A 21,007-nucleotide genomic window follows, 5' to 3' on the forward strand; every position below is an offset into this window, starting at 1 on the left:
CTCTATCTATTAAAAAAAACCGCATCAAAATCCGTTGCGTAGTTTCAAAGATTTAAGCATACAAAGGGACATAGGGACAGAGAAAGCGACTTTGTTTTATACTATGTAGTGATGTGGCGTCACCGGGGTTTTAGTTTTCAAACTTTATTTTATATTAATTAGGAATTCAACTGTAATAATTGTAATGAAATTACAATAATATAAATAATATATTGAATTAAATAATTAATAAAACCATATAGGCTGGGTTTAACTATAATGTGTAAGTATATTACAATTTTTACACACTGAACTACATAATATTATTATTTAATAAATAAGTGTATATACATGAATAGTATTTATGTACTTATGACAAATAGTAACGTTTTTTTCCTTATTAATAAATATTTCTCCCTCAATGCATACTTTAATTTTTAGTATAAATATCGTTGAATTATTACCAACAATCATCAGTTCAATTAAACTAGTTCTTTGGTTCAAATACAAAAAAAGAAACAACCCTACAAAATAACAATGGCATTCTTTATTGTAAGACATTAAATAGAAATGCATCGATTGTTTTGAAAATAAGTGTTTTGTTAACGGAATTTTGTTTTGTGTAATTTATAGGGAGCTCTATGCACCTTAGCAATTAGTGCCATCGCCTCAGCAGGTATTGTACCTGGTTATGGATTAGGATATGGAGCTGCAGGTTTAGGATACGGTGCAGCTGGTTTAGGATATGGTGCAGCTGGTATAGGATATGCTGGAGCTGGACTAGGATATGCTGGAGCTGCAGGCCATGGTGTGGACTATTACGTAAGTACTCATAAATTTCACATCAATGCTTTCTGATAAATTATATCAATCGCAATAACAGAGAAGTGATTAAGAGTTTTCAATTTCATGATTGGTTTTATGTTGTACTCAAATATAGCAGTTAGTACCCGTAATGGAATCCTTACTAGGTATTATATAAAGCTGCGAAATTTTTTTAGTTTGATTGAACGAGTTAATCTCAGTATTATATTAGTACTTGTTCGAATTGAAGAAATTCTCTTAGTGTTGGATATTATTCCATTTATCGAGAAATGTCATAGGACCCGGCCCTTGCTGGATGATTTTGAAAACTGCTGAACGGATTATGAAACTATACAATATTATAGCTCATAAATTAGAATAATACATAGACAATATTTTATAAAGATAACAGTTATCCATCCGCTGGACAGTTTCAAAAACTACTAAATGGAAATGAAAATGAAAAACTACTAAAATTAAATGAAATTGTCTATTTATACAAATCTTTATACATCTTCACAGCGAAGACCGTGTGCCTACTGGGGTGTAAAATATTTAAACATTTCATATAATTATAAATATAACGTACTAAAACCGCATTTAAACGTTTGACTTTGTAGTATCAAACTGTTTGAGCTCCTTTAGAATCATATTAGTTAGTTGCCTCAGTGTTGGTTGCATATATATTTTTTCTTTAGTCCTTTAGTTTGCGTACGTAATATACGATTATCCCATTTAGGACAGTTTTGAGATAAAAAATCTCAAATATTCATAAATTTTAAGCTAAGGCGGTTGCAATTAAAAATTTGCCAGACCCATAGCTCAAGTAGCGTAGTTTTCTTAATATCGCCCTTAGTAAGTATTGTTGGATTATTTAACTTTATCTTAACTCTGGCTCCATAACTATTACCTATGAAAAATATTTTAGATGCAGCGACTCAAGCTTTAAGATTAAAAATTATCATTTCTAACCATTAAATACCTATTGTATTTCTCAAAAACCTATTATTAGTATAAAAAAAATTGATTATTTTTCAGTCATATCCAAAATACTCTTTCAACTATGGTGTCAAAGATGCACATACTGGTGATGTAAAATCTCAATCAGAAGTACGTGATGGTGATGTAGTCAAAGGACAATACTCTTTGGTTGAACCAGACGGTTCAGTACGTGTTGTAGACTACACAGCTGATGACCACAATGGTTTCAACGCAGTAGTTAAGAAAGTTGGACCAACAGTTCACTATGCCCCAGCACCAGTTGCCCATGGTTATGTTGCTGGTTTAGGTCATGGTTTAGCTGGTGGCTATGGTGCATATGGCGGCTATGGACACTACTAATTCGAAATAGAATTATTTAAACACAATACGATCGATCTCACTTTTTCCATCTTAAAATACGAATGAATCGAATATGAATTACGCTTAATTTGATGTTTTTTTTTATCGGACCTTGGCTATGACTCCTTATAAATTCTTTAAATTTTCTATTTTGTATTAACTTACTCTTTCTGTATAAAATGCTGTGGTTTTAAAAAGATGTTCCATCTTTGTATATTATTTTTTATAATATTATGTTAATATGTTAATAAAAATATTAAGTTATTTCTTAAAAATGTATCATTTTTTTCTTTCAAACCTTAGTAAAAATTCTGGCTAATTTAAAAACTAATATATTAATTAATTTATAATCAGTTTGAAATACGATAACGTTTTCATCATTCAGGGAGAAAGATTTTTTCAACCTTAAAATTGATCAATATTTGATCTTTACTAATTAGAGAGACGTGACATTAAACACATATGTTTTCTATTCAAAAATTCATAAGGCTAGACATGGCTAATGACAATTCCTCTTGTATTATAAAACAGTTGAATACAGTTGAAGGAAGCACTTACCATTTTTATGCACAATAATTATATAAGTAGTTTATGTCAAGCAAATAAAGCATTTTGTTTATTACCTATACTAGATTTAAACATTTAAACTCCCAAAAATTTCATGGAAAACAACTCTTTGTAGATTTTCTCATCAATAGTGATATTCGACTCAATAGTGACAATCTTATTTACCGATGGTATCCATGGTTACAGTGCTATTATGAAGGATATACGGTGGTATACGACGTAATTGTGTACCACGATGATTTGTTGATCATCTTAGTACACAATTATCCTAATATTCTTATTAAAAAAAAAAACTATGTTTTTAAAGTATTGTTGAATCGATGATGGATTGATCGCCAACTTGATACAAATACAAATCTATTTGAAAACTCATTAACTTTCAAAATTCCTTCAAGAAATTTTCAACAACAAAAAACTTTATAAGATTTTGAGAAGGACATCCAAAACAACATTTGTCTACATCAGTACCTGAAATAAACTGGAATATGGAGTAACGCAGTATATTTGACCAATGCTTTTGATTAATAAAAAAAACGTTTAACAAAAAGAAAACCGACTTCAAAAGAATAACTTTTCCAAAACAAATTATTATGCACTAAAAAGTAAAAAAATAACGATAATATAATGTAGTTAAAATTATTGTTATTTTTGGAGTCGATGCAGCCAAGCAAATGTAGCAAACTGTTCTGTCAGAGTTGTTTCCTTGGCTGACACCGACTCCAAAAATAACAATAATTTTAACTACATTATATTATCGTTATTTTTTTCCTTTTTAGTGCATATTAATTTGTTTTGGAAAAGTTTTTCTTTTGAAGTCGGTTTTCTTTTTGTTAAAATTTTTTTTTATTTTCTGATTTTTAGTGAATCTGAAGTACACTAACTAATTTGTCACTAAAAAAAGAATAAACGAAATCGGTTGGCTTGATAATGAGTTATTCGTCCTCTTGTCGTGCATACTTAATGCAAATTTAAGATTTTTATGGTTTTCTCATGGATGAGGGTGTCAGAACTGGACGAAAAAATGGGACCACACGGGAAGCACCAGCTTTCAAACAGATAAAAAATCATCAAAATCGATTTACCCAGTCAAAAGTTCTGTGGTAACAAACATAAAAAAAAATATAAAAAAAATACAGTCAAATTGATAACCTCCTTAGTTTTTGTTTGAAGTCGGTTAAAAATAAAATTCCTCCTCCTACCATTTTTGGAGTAAGTACAACTACTCCTTACGTTTTATGGATATAAAATTTTACAAATTTTTTTCATTACAAAACATTGGTAATGCTATTGGCATTAAGGAGAGCGAATCAAAAAATCCAGATTGAGCAGGTTTTGAATAGAAATGATTCTTAAGGACATGTTTATAAAACGTATTCTTAGACAGATTCTTACAAGAATATCTTCAAAATCGAGTTTTATTAGCATTTGAATGATTGCTATTGGTAAATTTGTCGATATTGGGCAGATAGAGACCAGTATTGAACCAATGTCCTCAGTAGCCTTGTATTGTGGTTTTCTCAATAATATGTGATATCCGTAAGGAACACATTGAGTCAAAGATGTGTTTTCAAACATTATTGCATAAACACAATGCTATAGAAACATTTTTACAAGATTCTCTTTAAAATCCCCAAATTATAAACGGTAATTAACGAAACCATAATTTTTGTATTGAGAGATTAATATTCTGTATCACTATAAAGCCGGAAGGCACTATTTACACGAGACACTTAAACGATAAAAGAAAGTCAACTTAAGTTAAACAAAAATTGCTGTGAAAAATCAAACAATCTTATGTTCATGCGTGTAATAATGGATTGTTATGTTACTAGGTGACTTTACAAACCAAATATTAACCGAGACTGCATCGCGTATTCGCTCCGTGCGTGAGTTTCGTTTCCATAGTAACGATACACTACTTTAATTATAGAATTGTATGGATGCATATATAATTGTATGGATTGCATTTAAGACTAACATTTAAAATTTATTATTATTGTCTCACAAATTTAAATAAATAATTATGATAATTTACATTTGAAAAATAATATTTATGCAATTTGATTTCTTATTTTCACAATTTTTAATGCATTTAGTTTAATTAATTAGTGTTTTTCAATAATTTTAATTTGACATTTCTATTACATTAACATGTAAAGAATTGCAAATTAGTCATAACAGCCCCCTTTAACTCCAAAATTTTTCACTTAAAGCGCAGGCATCGATTTTATTGTCCCCTACCATGACTACGCACACAACGGAGAAATCTTGTCAAATTTCCAAGAGTGGTGAAGAAATGTGATCAAATTCGGGCAGGAAATAGTTGATACAATTTTTAAGGTACATTGTGGAAAAAATTGAAAAGTTGCGCAATAAGAAAGCAAATAAAATGAATTTTGATTGAATTCATGGTTTTGTTATGAATGGCTAAAAATTGTAAATAGATTGTTGGAAAAATATTCACAAAGAAAAAACAACTAAATATTTTAGAACAATAGTAAAATTTTATTTAGTAGTAGTAAGAAAAAAATTGAAAAAGTAATACATTTAAACTACAAAATTAACAAAGTTTATAATTTAGATCTTTTTAGGTTAATAGTGAAAACAACATTTGTCAAGTTTTACTTATCGTATAATTTCGAGAGCAGTATGATACTTGAAAAATTGCAGTAAAATAATTTTTTCATTTGTAGCATAAGTATTATGTGTTATTTACTTTTATGTAGCATTATTCAATAATTTTGATAATATTTTTGATAACAATTTTCTATGAATATAAAGAAAAAAAATATTATTAAAAAACATCACAATTACTTTTTTGAATACAGAAAAGTCAAACAATGAGATCCATAAAAGCCATCCATCCTTAGTAGATTCCATTAATACCGTATGCTCCAATGGGTCCATACACACCACCACCGATCAAACCAAGTTTTGGTGCAAGGCCATAATATGGTACGATTGGGGCAACAACTGCAGCCTTAATTGGTTTGTAGTATGGTTTTTCATGAATAGTAGGTCCAATTTTCTTAACAACAGCATTAAATCCTGTATGTGGATCAGCTTCATAATTAACAATTCTTATGGAACCGTCAGGTTCAACCAATGAATATTGCCCTTTTACAACGCCACCATTTCTAATTTCGGATTGTGATTTTTGATCTCCAGTATGTATATCTTTTACTTGATAATCGTAAGCGTATTTTGGATAAGCCTGGAATTTTATTCGATTAATCAAATAATTTAGGTTTGAATGTTGTGTAAAATGTTTCAGTAAAAAGAAATTAAGAAGAAAGTTTTGGGATTATAGTAAGACCAAAAATCTTTTTTTCTGAAATGGTAGAAAATGAGAAGGCTTACATTACATGATATTTTGAATGATTTTGGATTTTATCGCGGAAAAATCATTTGTAGGGTTTTTTACTTAGAGAATTATACTCACATAATGATCCTTAATTAAACCAGTTTCATATCCAATTGGGCCAATTGCTGACACCACAGCACTTAAGGCTAATGTTGAAACAATTGCCTGAAAGAAAGAATTATTTTTAATTTTCCAATCGAAAATATGAAAAATACACACAAAAATATAATATTACTTACAATAATTAAAGCCATAATTTTAGAGTTGAAATTAACTAGCAATAATAAGTAAATTTGAAGAACAGCAACTGTTTTGATTTTACAACGAATCATTCGCTTATATATACTGAAATTAATCAAGGATAAAATATAATATCCTTTTATGAGTTTAATTAATGAAAATTATTATCGATATTTCCGCTCTTAAATATGTAATATTACACATCATTTTTTATCAATATTGTTTATTTATTGCTTATTAATTCTTCCTTCCACATATGTTTCAATATTAACAATCTTAACGGGGAATATTTTCTGTAAATTAAATCCACGCATAGGCAAAGGTTATTTTTACTTACGTAAATGTAAACTTCAGTTTCCAAACTGAAGCATCAAGTCCGGTAATGAAATAAATAAGAGTGTATAGTAGTGGGTCTGATAATCTTGAATGTTGTATGGTTATAGTTGTTTATTCATTTTGCTGGAATTGCCTGTGACAAATTCAGAAAATAATTTTTCATAAGATTTTTTGGATAAGATTACACACTTTTTCACTCATATCTCTTCTAATAGACTCAGCGAATTGTGATTTAAAGTTATTCTTAAAAAAACATTATTAGAAAACCTTTCAAGTAAAATTATCTTTAATAAAGAGAATCTGAATCCATACATAGAAATGAGGGTTTCCATTTAACTTTGAAAGTGTGTATAAATAAACATGTGTCCGGAAACGATCTCTTTCGTTGCTACAAACTTCAAAACTTTTAATTTTGTATCGAACTAGTTACTTTTTCGAAAAAATATTTTTATTAGAAAAATTTTTGTAATTTAGAGTGTTCCTCTATCTCTGGAATTTTTTTAAAATAGAGAATTTTTGCTCTAAGTTTGTTTTTCGAAAATGAGGTTGTTAAAAATTTACAGAATATTGGTACATGATTTGTTCTCAGTTTTCCGATTTTTCTTGCAAATTTTTCAACTCTGCAAGACAAAAACCAAGGCTAAGACTAAAACTACTAGAATACCAATACCAATATTCAATCGTCATGATCAAGACCAAGACGACCCGGTTTTGATCTTGGTCTGGCTCATCCACTTATCCTTAAGCTCCACAATATTGGCTATTGTTGTTGAATCCTAATCTATTCAACAATCACTACAAAACAAAAATGTGATATGCTTACTATAAAATATAATAAATTCGAGAGAGCTTTATAACTAAACTCACATTTGCCCTTCATTATATATTTCTTAGTAAAAGATACATTTTTATTAAAATTTGATGGATCTTCTTGGTTTGAAAAAAGCATTATTTAAATAAAAGAGCGGTAAGGGCAGTTAGTATCGATTTTCAACCCTCTAGCTCAATAAGGAGAGGCTGTACGGTAAAGTGAAATACATAATAGTTCGACAAAAAAAATGGAAGGAGTTGGGTTTGCTTCATCATCATTTGGCCCCTTAAAAATTTCCTGTCTGACATCTCCAAAATCTCATAAATTTTATTATGTCTGTCTTGAAGCAAATTTAAAACATTTGCTTCATGACCGACGTTCGCAGTTAACCTTCGATACAATGCATAGGTCTATATTTCCGAAAAAATATTATTATTAAGACAAATGTGCTGACGACTTCAGAATTTATTTACATTGAAATACTAATTTTCACACATAAATGAATATAATAAGGTAACATAAAAACAAAAATATTATTAAAATCTAATAGATTTGTTATTTTTTTTATTATTTGAGTAACTTATTTTTAATGAGAACTATGTCATGTTAGAAAAAACAAACAATACCAACTAATATAATAACAATTACAAAATGCAAAAAATAGTTATAATATAATTACACAATACTTTTATGACAAAATTTATGAATTAGGTAGATAATTTTTGATAAATTAAATTATATTTAAAATTTATCACTTTGATATCAAATATAAAATCTTTATGACTTTGTATAATCAAATATATTTAATATTTAAGCAAATAGAAATAAACGTCAGAAATATCACAAAGAAGCCGTGTGGGTCATTCTTTTCAGCTGCGATGTCGGTTTTTTGCTAGCTATCACCTATGTGCCTAATTCCGGGACCAGGACTCCATATTTTTGAAACCTATTAGAGCCAGGTTAGTTTTAACCACAAATTTAAAAAGTATGGCCCAAATTTAGTAGGATTACATACTTGGTTTATCCAAATTGGAAAAAATTTGAATGTGAATGGGTAAAATTCAATTTTTTGTATTCTGATGACGTCGTAAAGTTCAAAAATTTGATTTTTTGATAACACAAGCAAATTTGATCCGATCTTATTGAAATTTCACAAAATATGTCTCTGTATCTGTCGAGCTTCCCGGCTTATATACTTAGCTATATACTTTACCTAGCTATAGTTAACTCTTACTAGTACATGTTGATCAAATGTCATCACTTTTCGGTTTTAATCAACTTTTACTGAAAAGACCAGTAACAGTCGACTTTACCTAGGAAGAGTCAATTCCTACTGGAGGATCAACTTTTCCTGTAACATACCTACGCAAAAGTTAACTTTCATCCATTGCAATATGAACCATTTACAATGGAACTTTTTAACTTGAAAATGCCTGAAGTTAGGGGCCAAAAATTGTGGACAAAAGTTAAAAAACGAAATCGACTCGTGTTAAAACTATCGTTTAAACGTTTACCGTTTTTTGATATTCCAATCCAATTTTTGAAAAAAATTGCGGAAGATTGAAGGCAACCGGTTTATTCTTTCATCTCCTGAATCTTTTGCAAGTTGTCTTCAAACAAAAAAAAAATGGATACTCTCTTAAGGAAAAAAGTAACCATCAAGCCTCTTCCTGCATTTCCGTTACTTCAATCAGTTCTTCGTAGGAAAAGTGTGTTTACTTATTTTGAATCAACTATTACTGATGTTTTTAGTAAGATATTACTCTGCCTAGAAAGAGTCAACTCTTACTAACAATCGACTTTTCCTGTAACATGTATACAACATTATTAATCTCTAAATCAAACGTACACACTCGATTTAATTTAATACATTAGCAAGACACAATAATGTTCATAATTTTTTTTTTTCATTTCATTTTTATTATGTAAAAAACAATAAATAAAAAATGATGGGAAAACGTATAATTTTTTTTATATATTATCATGTGAATATTAAATTTAATTATGAATTTTTTAATTGAACCTTGCAATTTAAATAAATAATGGAAATAAATGGGTGAAATAAACGTAACATATTACTTTTCATTTCATAGAAATGATCAAATTATACATAGTTTTTGTCATGAATTAAAAATAAATTTGTTTAAAACATTACGTTCCTTCTGGAACAATCTGTACGTTCACTATAAGTTCACACTAAAAAATGTTCATAATTATATTATGTAAGAAAGATAGTTAGAAGACGCCTGTTAAAAATAGTGAATAACAAATGCTCAATATACAGGGTATATAAATATATAATTGGTCGGTGAATGCATTGACTACTTGTATTCTGCTGGAGAATCAATATCAAGCAGAATAGGCTTTTGTCCTGATGTCGATTTCAATGTATTTTTCATTAAAATTTGAAAATACGCTAGAATAGATGACAAGATCTGAAATAAAAATCGATTGATACACATAAAAGAATATGAATAATTAGCGCCAAGGCAATTTTAGATTTATGTTTCATATTGTTTGTCCTTTATTTTCAACTTTGATGATGAATTTTGTTATAACTTCTTGAATGTACACGAAAGATACGAATAAAATTTTTCGATATCTGCCTGAATTTTTGAAATATCGAAAGCTAAATAATTTATCAAAATTTTTAATTTTCGATATTTTGAAAACTACTCCAGATATTGAAAAATTTTATTCTTACTTTTCGACTTATATAATCAAATTATAACATAGTTCACCAACGAAATTGAAAATATTTGTGTCCCCACTACCGTGCTCATACATCCTTAATTAGTCGGGCACAACGGGTTTTAACTTTAATTTAAATAGTTTTTTTTTTAATTTCCACCGACTAGTTTTGGAAAAATAAATAAATCTATGAAAACATATCATCCATCTACCGTTTTCTCATAAGACCAATGTTAAATATGCCAAATATTGAAGTCTATTATTTATTTAAATAATCGAGCAATCCTCCTAAAATTTTCAGAATTGATTAAGACTTAGTCCAACTTCATATAAATAAAAATCAATCATAAAATAATTTTTTCTATCTTATTTTTACAACTTTTGATATGTAGCCCCTCTGGCAAAAATCCAAAAAATTGAAGCTAACAGATAGTATTGTAAATTGAAATTTTTTTTCTCGTTTCTGCAAAATAGATCGACCTCATTTTAAAAACAATTAATAACAAAATTAAATTTTGTTAATTTCTTTACTCTGCCATATTTACTATTATTTTACCTATGGCCATAATAATGAAATAATGAATTGTATAATCAATTATTAAATGTTAACATAAGTAAGATAATTAAGCTAACTTAGTTTCGGATTGAGATGGCTCGTAAGAACCGGTGTTAGATTCTCATTACAGTAAATTAACTTTTTTTTACTTAAAAAAGTTACACAATCATTCAAAGTCAGTTATCTGCTTAAATATAGTTACATAAGTTGATTTGATAGACAACGTTGTGTCTCTATTATATGTTTCTGATTTTCGAGAACATAAGGATGATAAAGAAGTATGAAAATTTGTTTATTGATTACGCAACATTAACCTGAAAAAAGACAAACCTGATACATCAGATCCAGACTACAGAATCTAATTCAACATGCCCACAAATTACAAAAGTGACAAAATGTTTTTAATTTTTTTTTATAAGGTGAATAAATACTATACGAACTAAGTTGAGAGCGAATAAATTTGGCGGTTTAAGGTAAAAGGGATATAATGATTTAAGGAAAATTATACATATAGCGAAAAGAACAAGTAACGGCTGGTTAATGATGTAGTTGAAAAGTAAATATGAATAAGTATTTCAAACAGTATTCCCAAAAATTATTTGAATATCTTTCATAAAAGAATTACACAAAGATTTGTAACTGGTGATAAACTTTTAACTGTTAACTTCTTTTGATATGTGTAAAATATGTTTGTCATTCCATAGGTACTTAACTTATATTAAAGTGTGTAAAATGTTGTAATTTTTTATTTATAAAAGATATCACACATGTGATATATTTGTTACGGTTTTTTAATTTAGCATAAAAATTACATTTCATCATAAATTTTAAAACAATATATCTAAACATAATATTTATTATTAGATTTTATGTAATTACATTACTATGATCGCAATTTTTACCTCTATATGTAGACACGTAATAAAGTGGCGAATAAAATCCATGAAGGTCATTTTGGTGGAACAAACGTAAGGGCCAGCTAGATATTTTCAAATATACCTCAGTTTTTCAAAATTAAAGATATTTGGCATGGAAGTATGCAAGGATTGAATAATACTAAAAATTTCAATAATACTTTTTAAATACATTTTTTTATTAAGAAAGTTTCTAAAAATCACAAAAAATTCCTCATCGTGCTTATTATTATTATTTTATCGTTCAAAGTTGGCTGAAAAAATGATGAATAATGTAGGTTATCCATTTCAATTGGATATATCTATATCAAAAAATCTTGAGAGTGTGATAAAAAACTATCTAAAATATTTAGACAATCTTGGAGTTTAAAATAATACCATAAAATAAAATATAAGGTTGCCGATGATATAAACACAAAATTTTAAATTTAGTTCAGAGTTTATCGTAGATCCATCATTTGATGACCAAAGACGACTATAGTTAGAGTATTGATGATTGAAGAGCGATTAGTATCTATATTATCAAATTTATAAGCAGCATTTGCACAAAAAATAGTTTAATATTTTTGTAGTTGCGTGGTATTGTAAAGCTAAAAATAACACATTACTTGACTACAAAGTATGTATTTGATTATTAAGTATGTACCGTGCAATAAACCAATACTTTTTTACAATACTGTAGGTTTACAATCACCTTAAAGCATTTTTTAAAAAGATAATAAGCTCTCCTTATAACATCATTGTTATATACCTAATCATGGGATATAGCTTTCCGATAATAGACTATATTTATTTTTCGGTGTTTGCTGTGTGATGTCCGTTATAATTCTAGCCACAGCAAATCATCATAAATCTCTTCATCATATACAAATCTCTTAAATCCTACTATTATACAGAGGTCATGTAAGTCTTTGACACCAAATTTGTTTTTTTTCAATTTGATAATTTTTTTAAAAAGTTTTAGTTGCTTGTCAAAATATACTTTTATTATTAAATAATCATATCATTCGCACACAAAAAAAAAAAAAAAAAATGATACAAAAATGTAAAAGTAAAAAAAAATATAATAGATTATTGAATTTATTAAAATATGCATACAATAGATTGTATTATTTTGAAGAATATTTCAATTATTAGTAATAATTTGCATATAATTTTATTCCAATAAGATATGATAGTTTTTAATATCATTACAGTCTGTGTAATCACACATAACTGTTGGATAACATTATTTTATATCTAGTCAAATTACAAGTTATAGAACACTATAAATATTTGTAGCACAGTTTCTCAGATCACGCACTGATCGATCGACGTAAAAGACAATGATTTGGCATTAATTTACTTCTCCTTGCTATAAAAAAGGTAAACCTAACTAAATTTTTGAAATTAAAATTAAGTTTTCTACTTTTCTAAATGAAGAAAGCATGAACCAATTGAATGAATGAATCATTGTAGCCATGGATCTGAATGACCTTGAACCAAATCAATGAGGAATAAAAATCACCAGGTTCCATTTAAACTTGAAATTGTTTTATTGGAAAATACAGCCTGAATCGATTTTGACTGGAGACTTCAGTAACTTCAATTACCTCAGTGACTCAATATTGACTACAAAAATCAGTTAAAACAAAATCGATATATTGATTGCAGAAGACTTCAGTCAAAATCAGTTTTGACCGACAAATATTGCTTAAAATTTTAGAAATATTTTACATTAGTGCGACCATCATAATGTAAAACAATAAACCGCTCAAGGATGAACGAGCATCAAGGCAATTTTAAATAAAAAGCTTGATCTTTTTTATATGAAGTTGGGCTAAGTCTAAATCAATTCTGAAAATTTTAAGGGGGTGGTGTTGACTGAAATCTTCGACTAATATAGATTCTTACTGATTTTTCCAGTCAATATTGATATTAACTGGTTTTTTTCAGCCAGAACCAATTAAGTACTCATGGGTGTTCACGAAATTCAGCCTTTTAACTAATGCGTGCTACAATCTATCATTTATAAAACAATAAAATATTGAATAATTCCCAGCAATTTTTGTATGCTTGAATATTTTTGATATTTATTGAATTTATTCACGGATAGCGTGATATTATTAAGGCCATAAATTATCTTAAAACTCCAAAAGTATTCTATTTGAATTAATATAAACCATTTCACCTGTATGGCCATAAAATGTTTATTATGTAAAAGTATTGCTATAACAGTTTATTAAATTGGACAACATAATCGATTGGGGAACACTGACATAAAATTATAAATTATTGTGTCACTGTCTCTTGAAGTTGCTTATATAAAACAACAAATCTGCTGAGTTGGAAATAAAAAGCCCAGAAGCCAAAAAGGACATCGAAATAAGAGCATTTTTTTTTTGTATAAAATCTGAGACTGCATTTCCTGTTAAGTAATTTTGTGATGACACCTTGTGCTTCTTGATCAGGAATTGAAGCTAAATTTTTTGACAAGAAATTGGAGTATACTTTAATAATGTTAAAAACAATTTAAACATTTTTATTCTTCAGATAATAATCCATAAACGAAATATAGAAAGTATGAGTTTTCAGTCAGTGCTAAGAAAAGGTGTAGAAGAAAAACTGATAATGCTTCAAAGATTTTTGCACTGAGCTTTGTTTCCGGCAATTTCCAATGTGCAAAAAATAACATGTAATATAATATTTTAAGCGTTAAGTTGTCTGAATGAAATGGATTGTCCCAATATAGAAGGAAGATAATAAGACTATAGAAGCTGTTTTCGTAACAGCAAACTTTAAATGTCAGAGTTATATTTTTTTTAAAAAGCAAATCATAGTGACTAGATAACAAATACTAACTCTTATAACTAAAGAAAAGAAAATGTTTTTAACAGGAACTATGGTTGGTGCAATACTCGATACTAAGCATAAATATTACTTTTGTTTTTAAAACAAATTACAAAAAAATGATTTCAATTTTTTTCAAAAAAAAAAATACACATTCGTTCTTTATTGTTGTTACTTATAAAAAGAGGGGACTATTATTATAATCTTATTAAAAATTATGATTGTTTTTTATGCGTCGATCCTTTGTTATAAAGAATCTGGTGTGAACATCTCAAAACTTCCATGTATGCATAAACTTAAAGGACGTAAGTTGTGGGTCAGGTTCAAACTGATTGCCTAATCAAATTTTAAATCCTATTTAACATCTACATATTTAAATGAAATATATAAGGTGTATTATTAATATTGCAAACGAGTCTTTTTAAAAACTAAGGAAAAAATCTATTAATTAAAAATTCTGATCAAAAGATTTTCGCCATCGAAGCTTTACAAAACAATAACAACTTTTTGCCATTTTTACGATAAACGATGATAAAGGTTAAAGAAAATAATTATTATCATCTCACATCTCGAAAAACGAAAATCTCTAACAAAATGTATATATGAACGTTTTATCTTATTTATATGAAAACAATCTCAATATAAAAATTAAAGGTATTCCCTTTATAGCCTGATATAGAAAATAGTGTACGACCGAAACTGGAACTTGTTCCGAAATTGAAACCGAAACCAAATCTTCGGTATTAGTCTTAGTTTCAGCCGAAACTGAAACTTTTCTAAACATGTTAAAAATTGATTGTGTACTGAAATTTTGCTTATTTTTTACACTTATACAGACTAATATTATATTATGGCGATAGCAGGCTGTTGTTTTTATGTTTGGGTAGTTAAAATTAATCAGACCAAATCAAGGAGGGATGCACAACACAACGTCTAAAGTCACAACAAAATTACACCGGACTGGCCGACAAACTCAGCAACCACGAACTCACTCAAAGTTAACCGAACGACGCGCGATAATTCACGAACACAGAGTTGTGGTCGAAAGCTTGACAGATTTTCTGCCGAAACCGAAACTGATGACGAAATTAGATTTTTTGGCCGAAACTGGCCGAAACCGAACCTTCGGTCGTAAACTAATAAAAATTTATGTATTTAGCACACGTATCCTGATATCTTGACTTACAATGACCAAATCTTGATATTAAAGAAAGTGCCCGATCTATGGATAAAATCACTTAATTAAAATAAAAGAATGAGAGCCTTATGGCCTCATCCATCAACTTCCCGGATAATAGTCAATGAATGTCAATGAAAAATGTCTCTTTAGATTCAATTGGTAGCCGATGGGTGAACCTCGCTCATGACTGGCATCAATGATGATTGCTGAATAACGAATATGCCCAACAAATGAGTTCATGATTTGGAATAGCTCGCAAAGAGGCTGGATATGAACCAAAGACTAGAGATCGTAACTTCCATGTGCATATAATAATTCAGATGTCCTAGATAATCCAATTAATTTATAGAATGAAAAATATTTCAAAAATTCGATATCACAGGAGCCGATATTAATGGTAGCGTCTATAGGCTCCAATCTATTTGTAGCTTAATATTTGTCTGAACTCTTGAATATATTTAGAAATCCGTTGTCTAAAAGAAAACTTTTATACTAATACTCATAGTTTAACTTTTTTAAATAAACATACTTCGTTAACTCTTTCTAGTTTCTAACTTGGTTGAAATTCTGGTTCTAAAAATGTTGAAAAAAAGCAAAAAAATTATTTGCACCGTGTGTGAGTTTTATTGGTGGCGTTTCCATGGTAACGATACACTACTTTAATTATAGAATTGTATGGATGTATATATAATTGTATGGATTGCATTTATGACTTATATTGAAAAAATTAATATTATTGTCTTAAATAAATAATTATGATAATTTACATTTGAAAAATAATATTTGTCCAATTTGATTTCTTATTTTCACAATTTTTAATGCATTAAATATAATTAATGCATTAATGCTTTTTCAATAACTTTAATTTGACTTTTTTTATAACATGTAAATAACTGCAAATTAGTCATAACAGCCTCCTTTAGCGCCAAAATTTTTCAGTGGAAGCGCATCGATTTTATTGTCCCTACCATGACTACGCACACAACGAAAGGAAATAGAAAAAATGGATATATTATACGTATAGAGGTAATATTTTGTGTACAATATTTATATCTGTATATGGAGGTAAAAATTAATATCTCTTTTGCAACATCGTAACAATAGAGTTAGTTATTTTAAATAAAATATGAAAAAAATATTTTTTAAATATCTATGGGATATTGTTTTATTATTGCTATATGACGTCATATTTATGGGAAGACACAGTAGCATTTCTTCGGGTATATAATTGACCATTACTTATATTTTCATTGCAGTTTAGATATTTTTTATAGTCGTAAAGAGAAACAATCTGAAGAATTTAAAAAATGAATTTTTTTGCAAAGGTGCGTGAATAAGTGCTTAAATAATATTCATTATTGTTTTTTGTGATTTTATTAAATGTGATTTTTTTTAAAGTTTGTGATTTTTTCTTGTTTTTTAGTTTTTGGGAGTTTTACTGTTTGTTAGTTTTACGTACGCTGGATATGTGAAACATGAGCCAATTGATTATTATGTAAGTGATTTTGGATGGAAAAGTGATACTTCATAAAACCCCAAATTTTAATGGTTTATAAAAAACGTTTTTCTTAAAAAATATTTAAAAATTTTATATCAGTATCAACCATAAACTATTCTTGAATATGCATAATGTTATTTTGTTATAGACCACTTATTTTACCTAAATAAAATTGATTTTGCCTATTTGTGCTAAGCAGTATAACTAATTGATTAAATATCGAACATATTATAATGCAATTCATAAATAAAATCTAGTACTTACTATTATTTGAATAAGGTATCCAACCTTATTTGGTATTCTGTTTCTATTATTACGCCTGAAGTGTAATAAAAAAAGTAAATAAAAAAAACGACTATATTAATTTTTTGCTGAATAAAGGTTTTTCTATTCAATAGAGCTGTACTATCGAGTCTTTTTCTAAGGAAAAATGGCAAATGGTGGAATGGAAAAGTGTACATAAGGCACAATCCCGCCGCGAAAGTACCACGAAAATTTTTATATATGTTTTAGATAAAGCCATAATAATTAAGGGGGCGCTCTATGAAACAAATACGCACGAACATCGTAAAAATGAACAGAAAAAATTGAGAAAAGGAAAAATTGAAATCGAAAATTGATGAAAATTTTGATAATATAGGGACTAATCTGAAATATACTTAACGCAATAGTCTCATAAGAGCTTAATTTCCAATATGCAAATCATTATTATAAAAATAGCGCGGGCTTGTAAACCAATAATCAATAATTTGACTAAATAATTTATAAAAATTGCAATAATTTGACTAAATAATTTATAAAAATTGTTAATAATAAAATTATAATTCGTTGTATTCGTTGATCTTTCAAAGAATATTATTATATAGGCAACTTCTATTATATTAATGTAGTACACTATATTTAGCTGTATTAATATATATTCTGATTGTAGTCACATCCAAAATATGCCTTCAAATATGGTGTAGCTGATCATATAACAGGTGATGTAAAATCGCAGCATGAAGAACGGGATGGGGGTGTTGTTAAAGGATCATATTCTTTGGTAAACAGATTTTATTAATTTTATAAAAAATTAATAATGTATTGAATATTTTATGATTTTGTTTAGGTCGAGCCTGATGGTTCAGTTCGTACAGTGAATTATGTTGCAGATCCAGTGAATGGCTTTAATGCCGTAGTGAGTAAAAGTGCACCAACTGTTCATGTAAAACCAGCTCCAGTTGTTGTGAAACCAGCTCCGGTGTTTGTTAAGCCAATTGTCGTTGCGGAAAAGCCAATTATTAAAGCATATGAACCTCATCATCAACCTATTTATTGTGAGTTTTACATTAGAAGGGCCGGGGTAACATAAAGACCTATTTTTTAAAACTTTGTTTGAAAGAAGGTATGACATATGCATATAAATTGGTCTATCAGCGAAAAAATATTTTTTACTATGACTTCATTTTTTCAGCATATTTTTCTGCGCATTCATAATTAAGTCTGACAAATTTATTAACAAAAATTGCCAGCCAGACAAGTTGTAACAGATAGAAAATATCTTAAACTTATTTTTTTTTTAAATCAAGCAGATGTTATGAAGTGCATTTTCATAAAAAAATAATTAATAACAAAAGGTCTGTCAGAAGTTCATTATTTTCTACAAATTACGAAAATTTCAATCAAGTGTTTTGGAACAAAACCTTTTTTTTGTTGCTAAATTCAAAATATTATAAAAAATAATAATAAAAATTGTTAATAGTCTGGCTGGCGTAACATGTTTTTAAGTCATTTTCACTTTATAATGAGTAAGGTGTTCGATGGGTACCTTTTTCTGTCTTGGAGTCTCATACGACCAGAAAAACGACTTTTTCAAAAACGCCACCAGGGGTCAAAACGTCACCTTGAAGTCACTATGGTCTGAAAATTTCAGGAGAAATTACATTGCCCTCCTCTACTCTCTCCTGTTATTTTTGTCACAGTTCACAATTCGCATGCATACATTAAAACAGGCCACGCATAACACTTTAACACCCATTCGTTTGTTCTTTTAGAAATGTTTTTGTTTACCAGTAACGACCTGAATTTATTTAAAGCTACCTTTCCAAAACACGCCTCTTGATCTTTGACTTTCTACCTTCTTAAAGGAAATAGTCGACTGTTTTAACAAACCCAAGTGTAGTTGCAGATGCACTTCCCTGAATGTAATCTTAGCGGTGCCCACAGGTGTCGGTGTTCTTGAAGGTTCCATAGATATACGAATAAGTTTATTTTATTCAAAATCTATTAATGATTAAAAATATTATTATTTTTATATATTTTTTAATTTAATGTTTGATTTTACAGCTATATCGAAGGCCGCCGTTCACGCTTTACCTAATTACGTTGATTATGATAGTGGATATTATGGTGACACTCATGGCTATTATGGCGACAGTGGATATGGCAGTCATTATAATTATTATTAGTAAACCATAAATAAATTAATAAGTATGTTGTTTATTAATTCAAGTACAAAAAAAAAAAAATTCTGTTTTTATGAATGTAACTTAACTTATCAATAGTGCTCTCAATATTTATGATTTTGTGAATATTTTATTTTTATGAAAAAAACCAATAAATAAAAGTTTTGTAATTTTTGAAATTCTTAGCTCACATTTACATGTAAATCGAATGCAAATTAAGAGGGAGATAATTGGGACAATATCCGGCTCCGAAATTACCTAAGGAGTCCAAATTTTTTATTAGTTAGCAAAAAATCGCCGATTCTGACTACAATAAGCTGTTATATATAAAACACATGAATACAATAGAATACAATATAATTTACTCTCTGCGGTCGCTAATGACCTAGACGTTAAAAGCGACTTTAAATAAAAAATAAAAAAATTTATTTATATATATATATTATATATAATTTACAAAAACATTTTATTTAGCCAGTGCTATCAAAAAAATCCAATTTTTTAACTTTATTACGTCATCAGAATCCAAAAAATTTAATTTTGCTCTATTACATCCAAATTTTATCCAATTTTGAGAAACTGAGTATGTAATTCTACTACTTTTAGGTCATACTTTTCAAATTTGTGATTAAAAATAACCTAGCTCGAATAGGTTTCAAGAATGTGTAATCCTAGTTCCGGAAATTAGCACATAAGTGATAGATAGCAAAAAACCGACATGACAGCGGAAAATAATGAACCAAAATTAGTGGGTTCCAAAAAAATTCCAATAAGATCAAATCAAATTTGCCTGTGTTATCAAAAAATCAAATTTTTTTAACTTTATGGCCCCATCAGAATCCAAAAAATTTAATTTTGCTCTATCACATAGAAATTTATCCAATTTTGATAAACAAAGTATGTCCTAGTTAATCCTACTAAATTTGGGTCATACTTTTCAAATTATTGATCAAAATTATCTTAGCACCAATAGGTTCCTAGAATGTCTAGTCCTGGTCCCAGAATAAAGCACATAAGTGAAAGCCAGCACATATATAAATACATAAATATTTTAAAAAATCCATTTATTTTTTCTAGAATATATGAATTAAAAGCTATTGTTACAAATCTACTGAAAGTTCTTGATATTTTTGTCGATATTGTTACACATTCCTTTTCAAAAAATCAAATTTATAAACTTAGTGATATCCACTTTTTTTTGACATAGATTGTTGTTCGTATCACAGAATAGTAACAACACCATATCATCGACACGACGGTTGAAATACTAACATGAACTGCATGAAAAATAAACCAGAAGAACCTTTTCTGAAATAGTTTTTTAGTATTTACCTTCTTCACTCCCTAGCAGAAAAAACCGAAAGTGATGTATCTCCTTAAAAATAATATGTTGTAAAAATCGAGCACGAAAAGTAATTATGTATTCGAATAATACGCGATCAAGCAAGATTAT

The 21,007-nt window shown here is 28.3% G+C and overlaps 1 protein-coding gene across 1 annotated transcript; it reads left to right on the forward strand.

Moving 5' to 3' along the window:
- Positions 1-465: 465 nt before the first annotated feature.
- Positions 466-19,572, forward strand: LOC123292237. Its single transcript, XM_044872817.1, has 8 exons — positions 466-531; positions 613-801; positions 1,822-2,118; positions 16,929-16,937; positions 17,036-17,107; positions 18,042-18,152; positions 18,219-18,426; positions 19,436-19,572. The coding sequence occupies exons 1-8, from the start codon at positions 517-519 to the stop codon at positions 19,555-19,557; spliced, it is 1,023 nt and encodes a 340-aa protein (XP_044728752.1). The 5' UTR covers positions 466-516; the 3' UTR covers positions 19,558-19,572.
- The last annotated feature ends 1,435 nt before the right edge of the window (positions 19,573-21,007 follow it).

The sequence above is a fragment of the Chrysoperla carnea genome, chromosome 1 (assembly GCF_905475395.1).
Source record: "Chrysoperla carnea chromosome 1, inChrCarn1.1, whole genome shotgun sequence".
Taxonomy (NCBI): Eukaryota; Metazoa; Arthropoda; class Insecta; order Neuroptera; family Chrysopidae; genus Chrysoperla; species Chrysoperla carnea.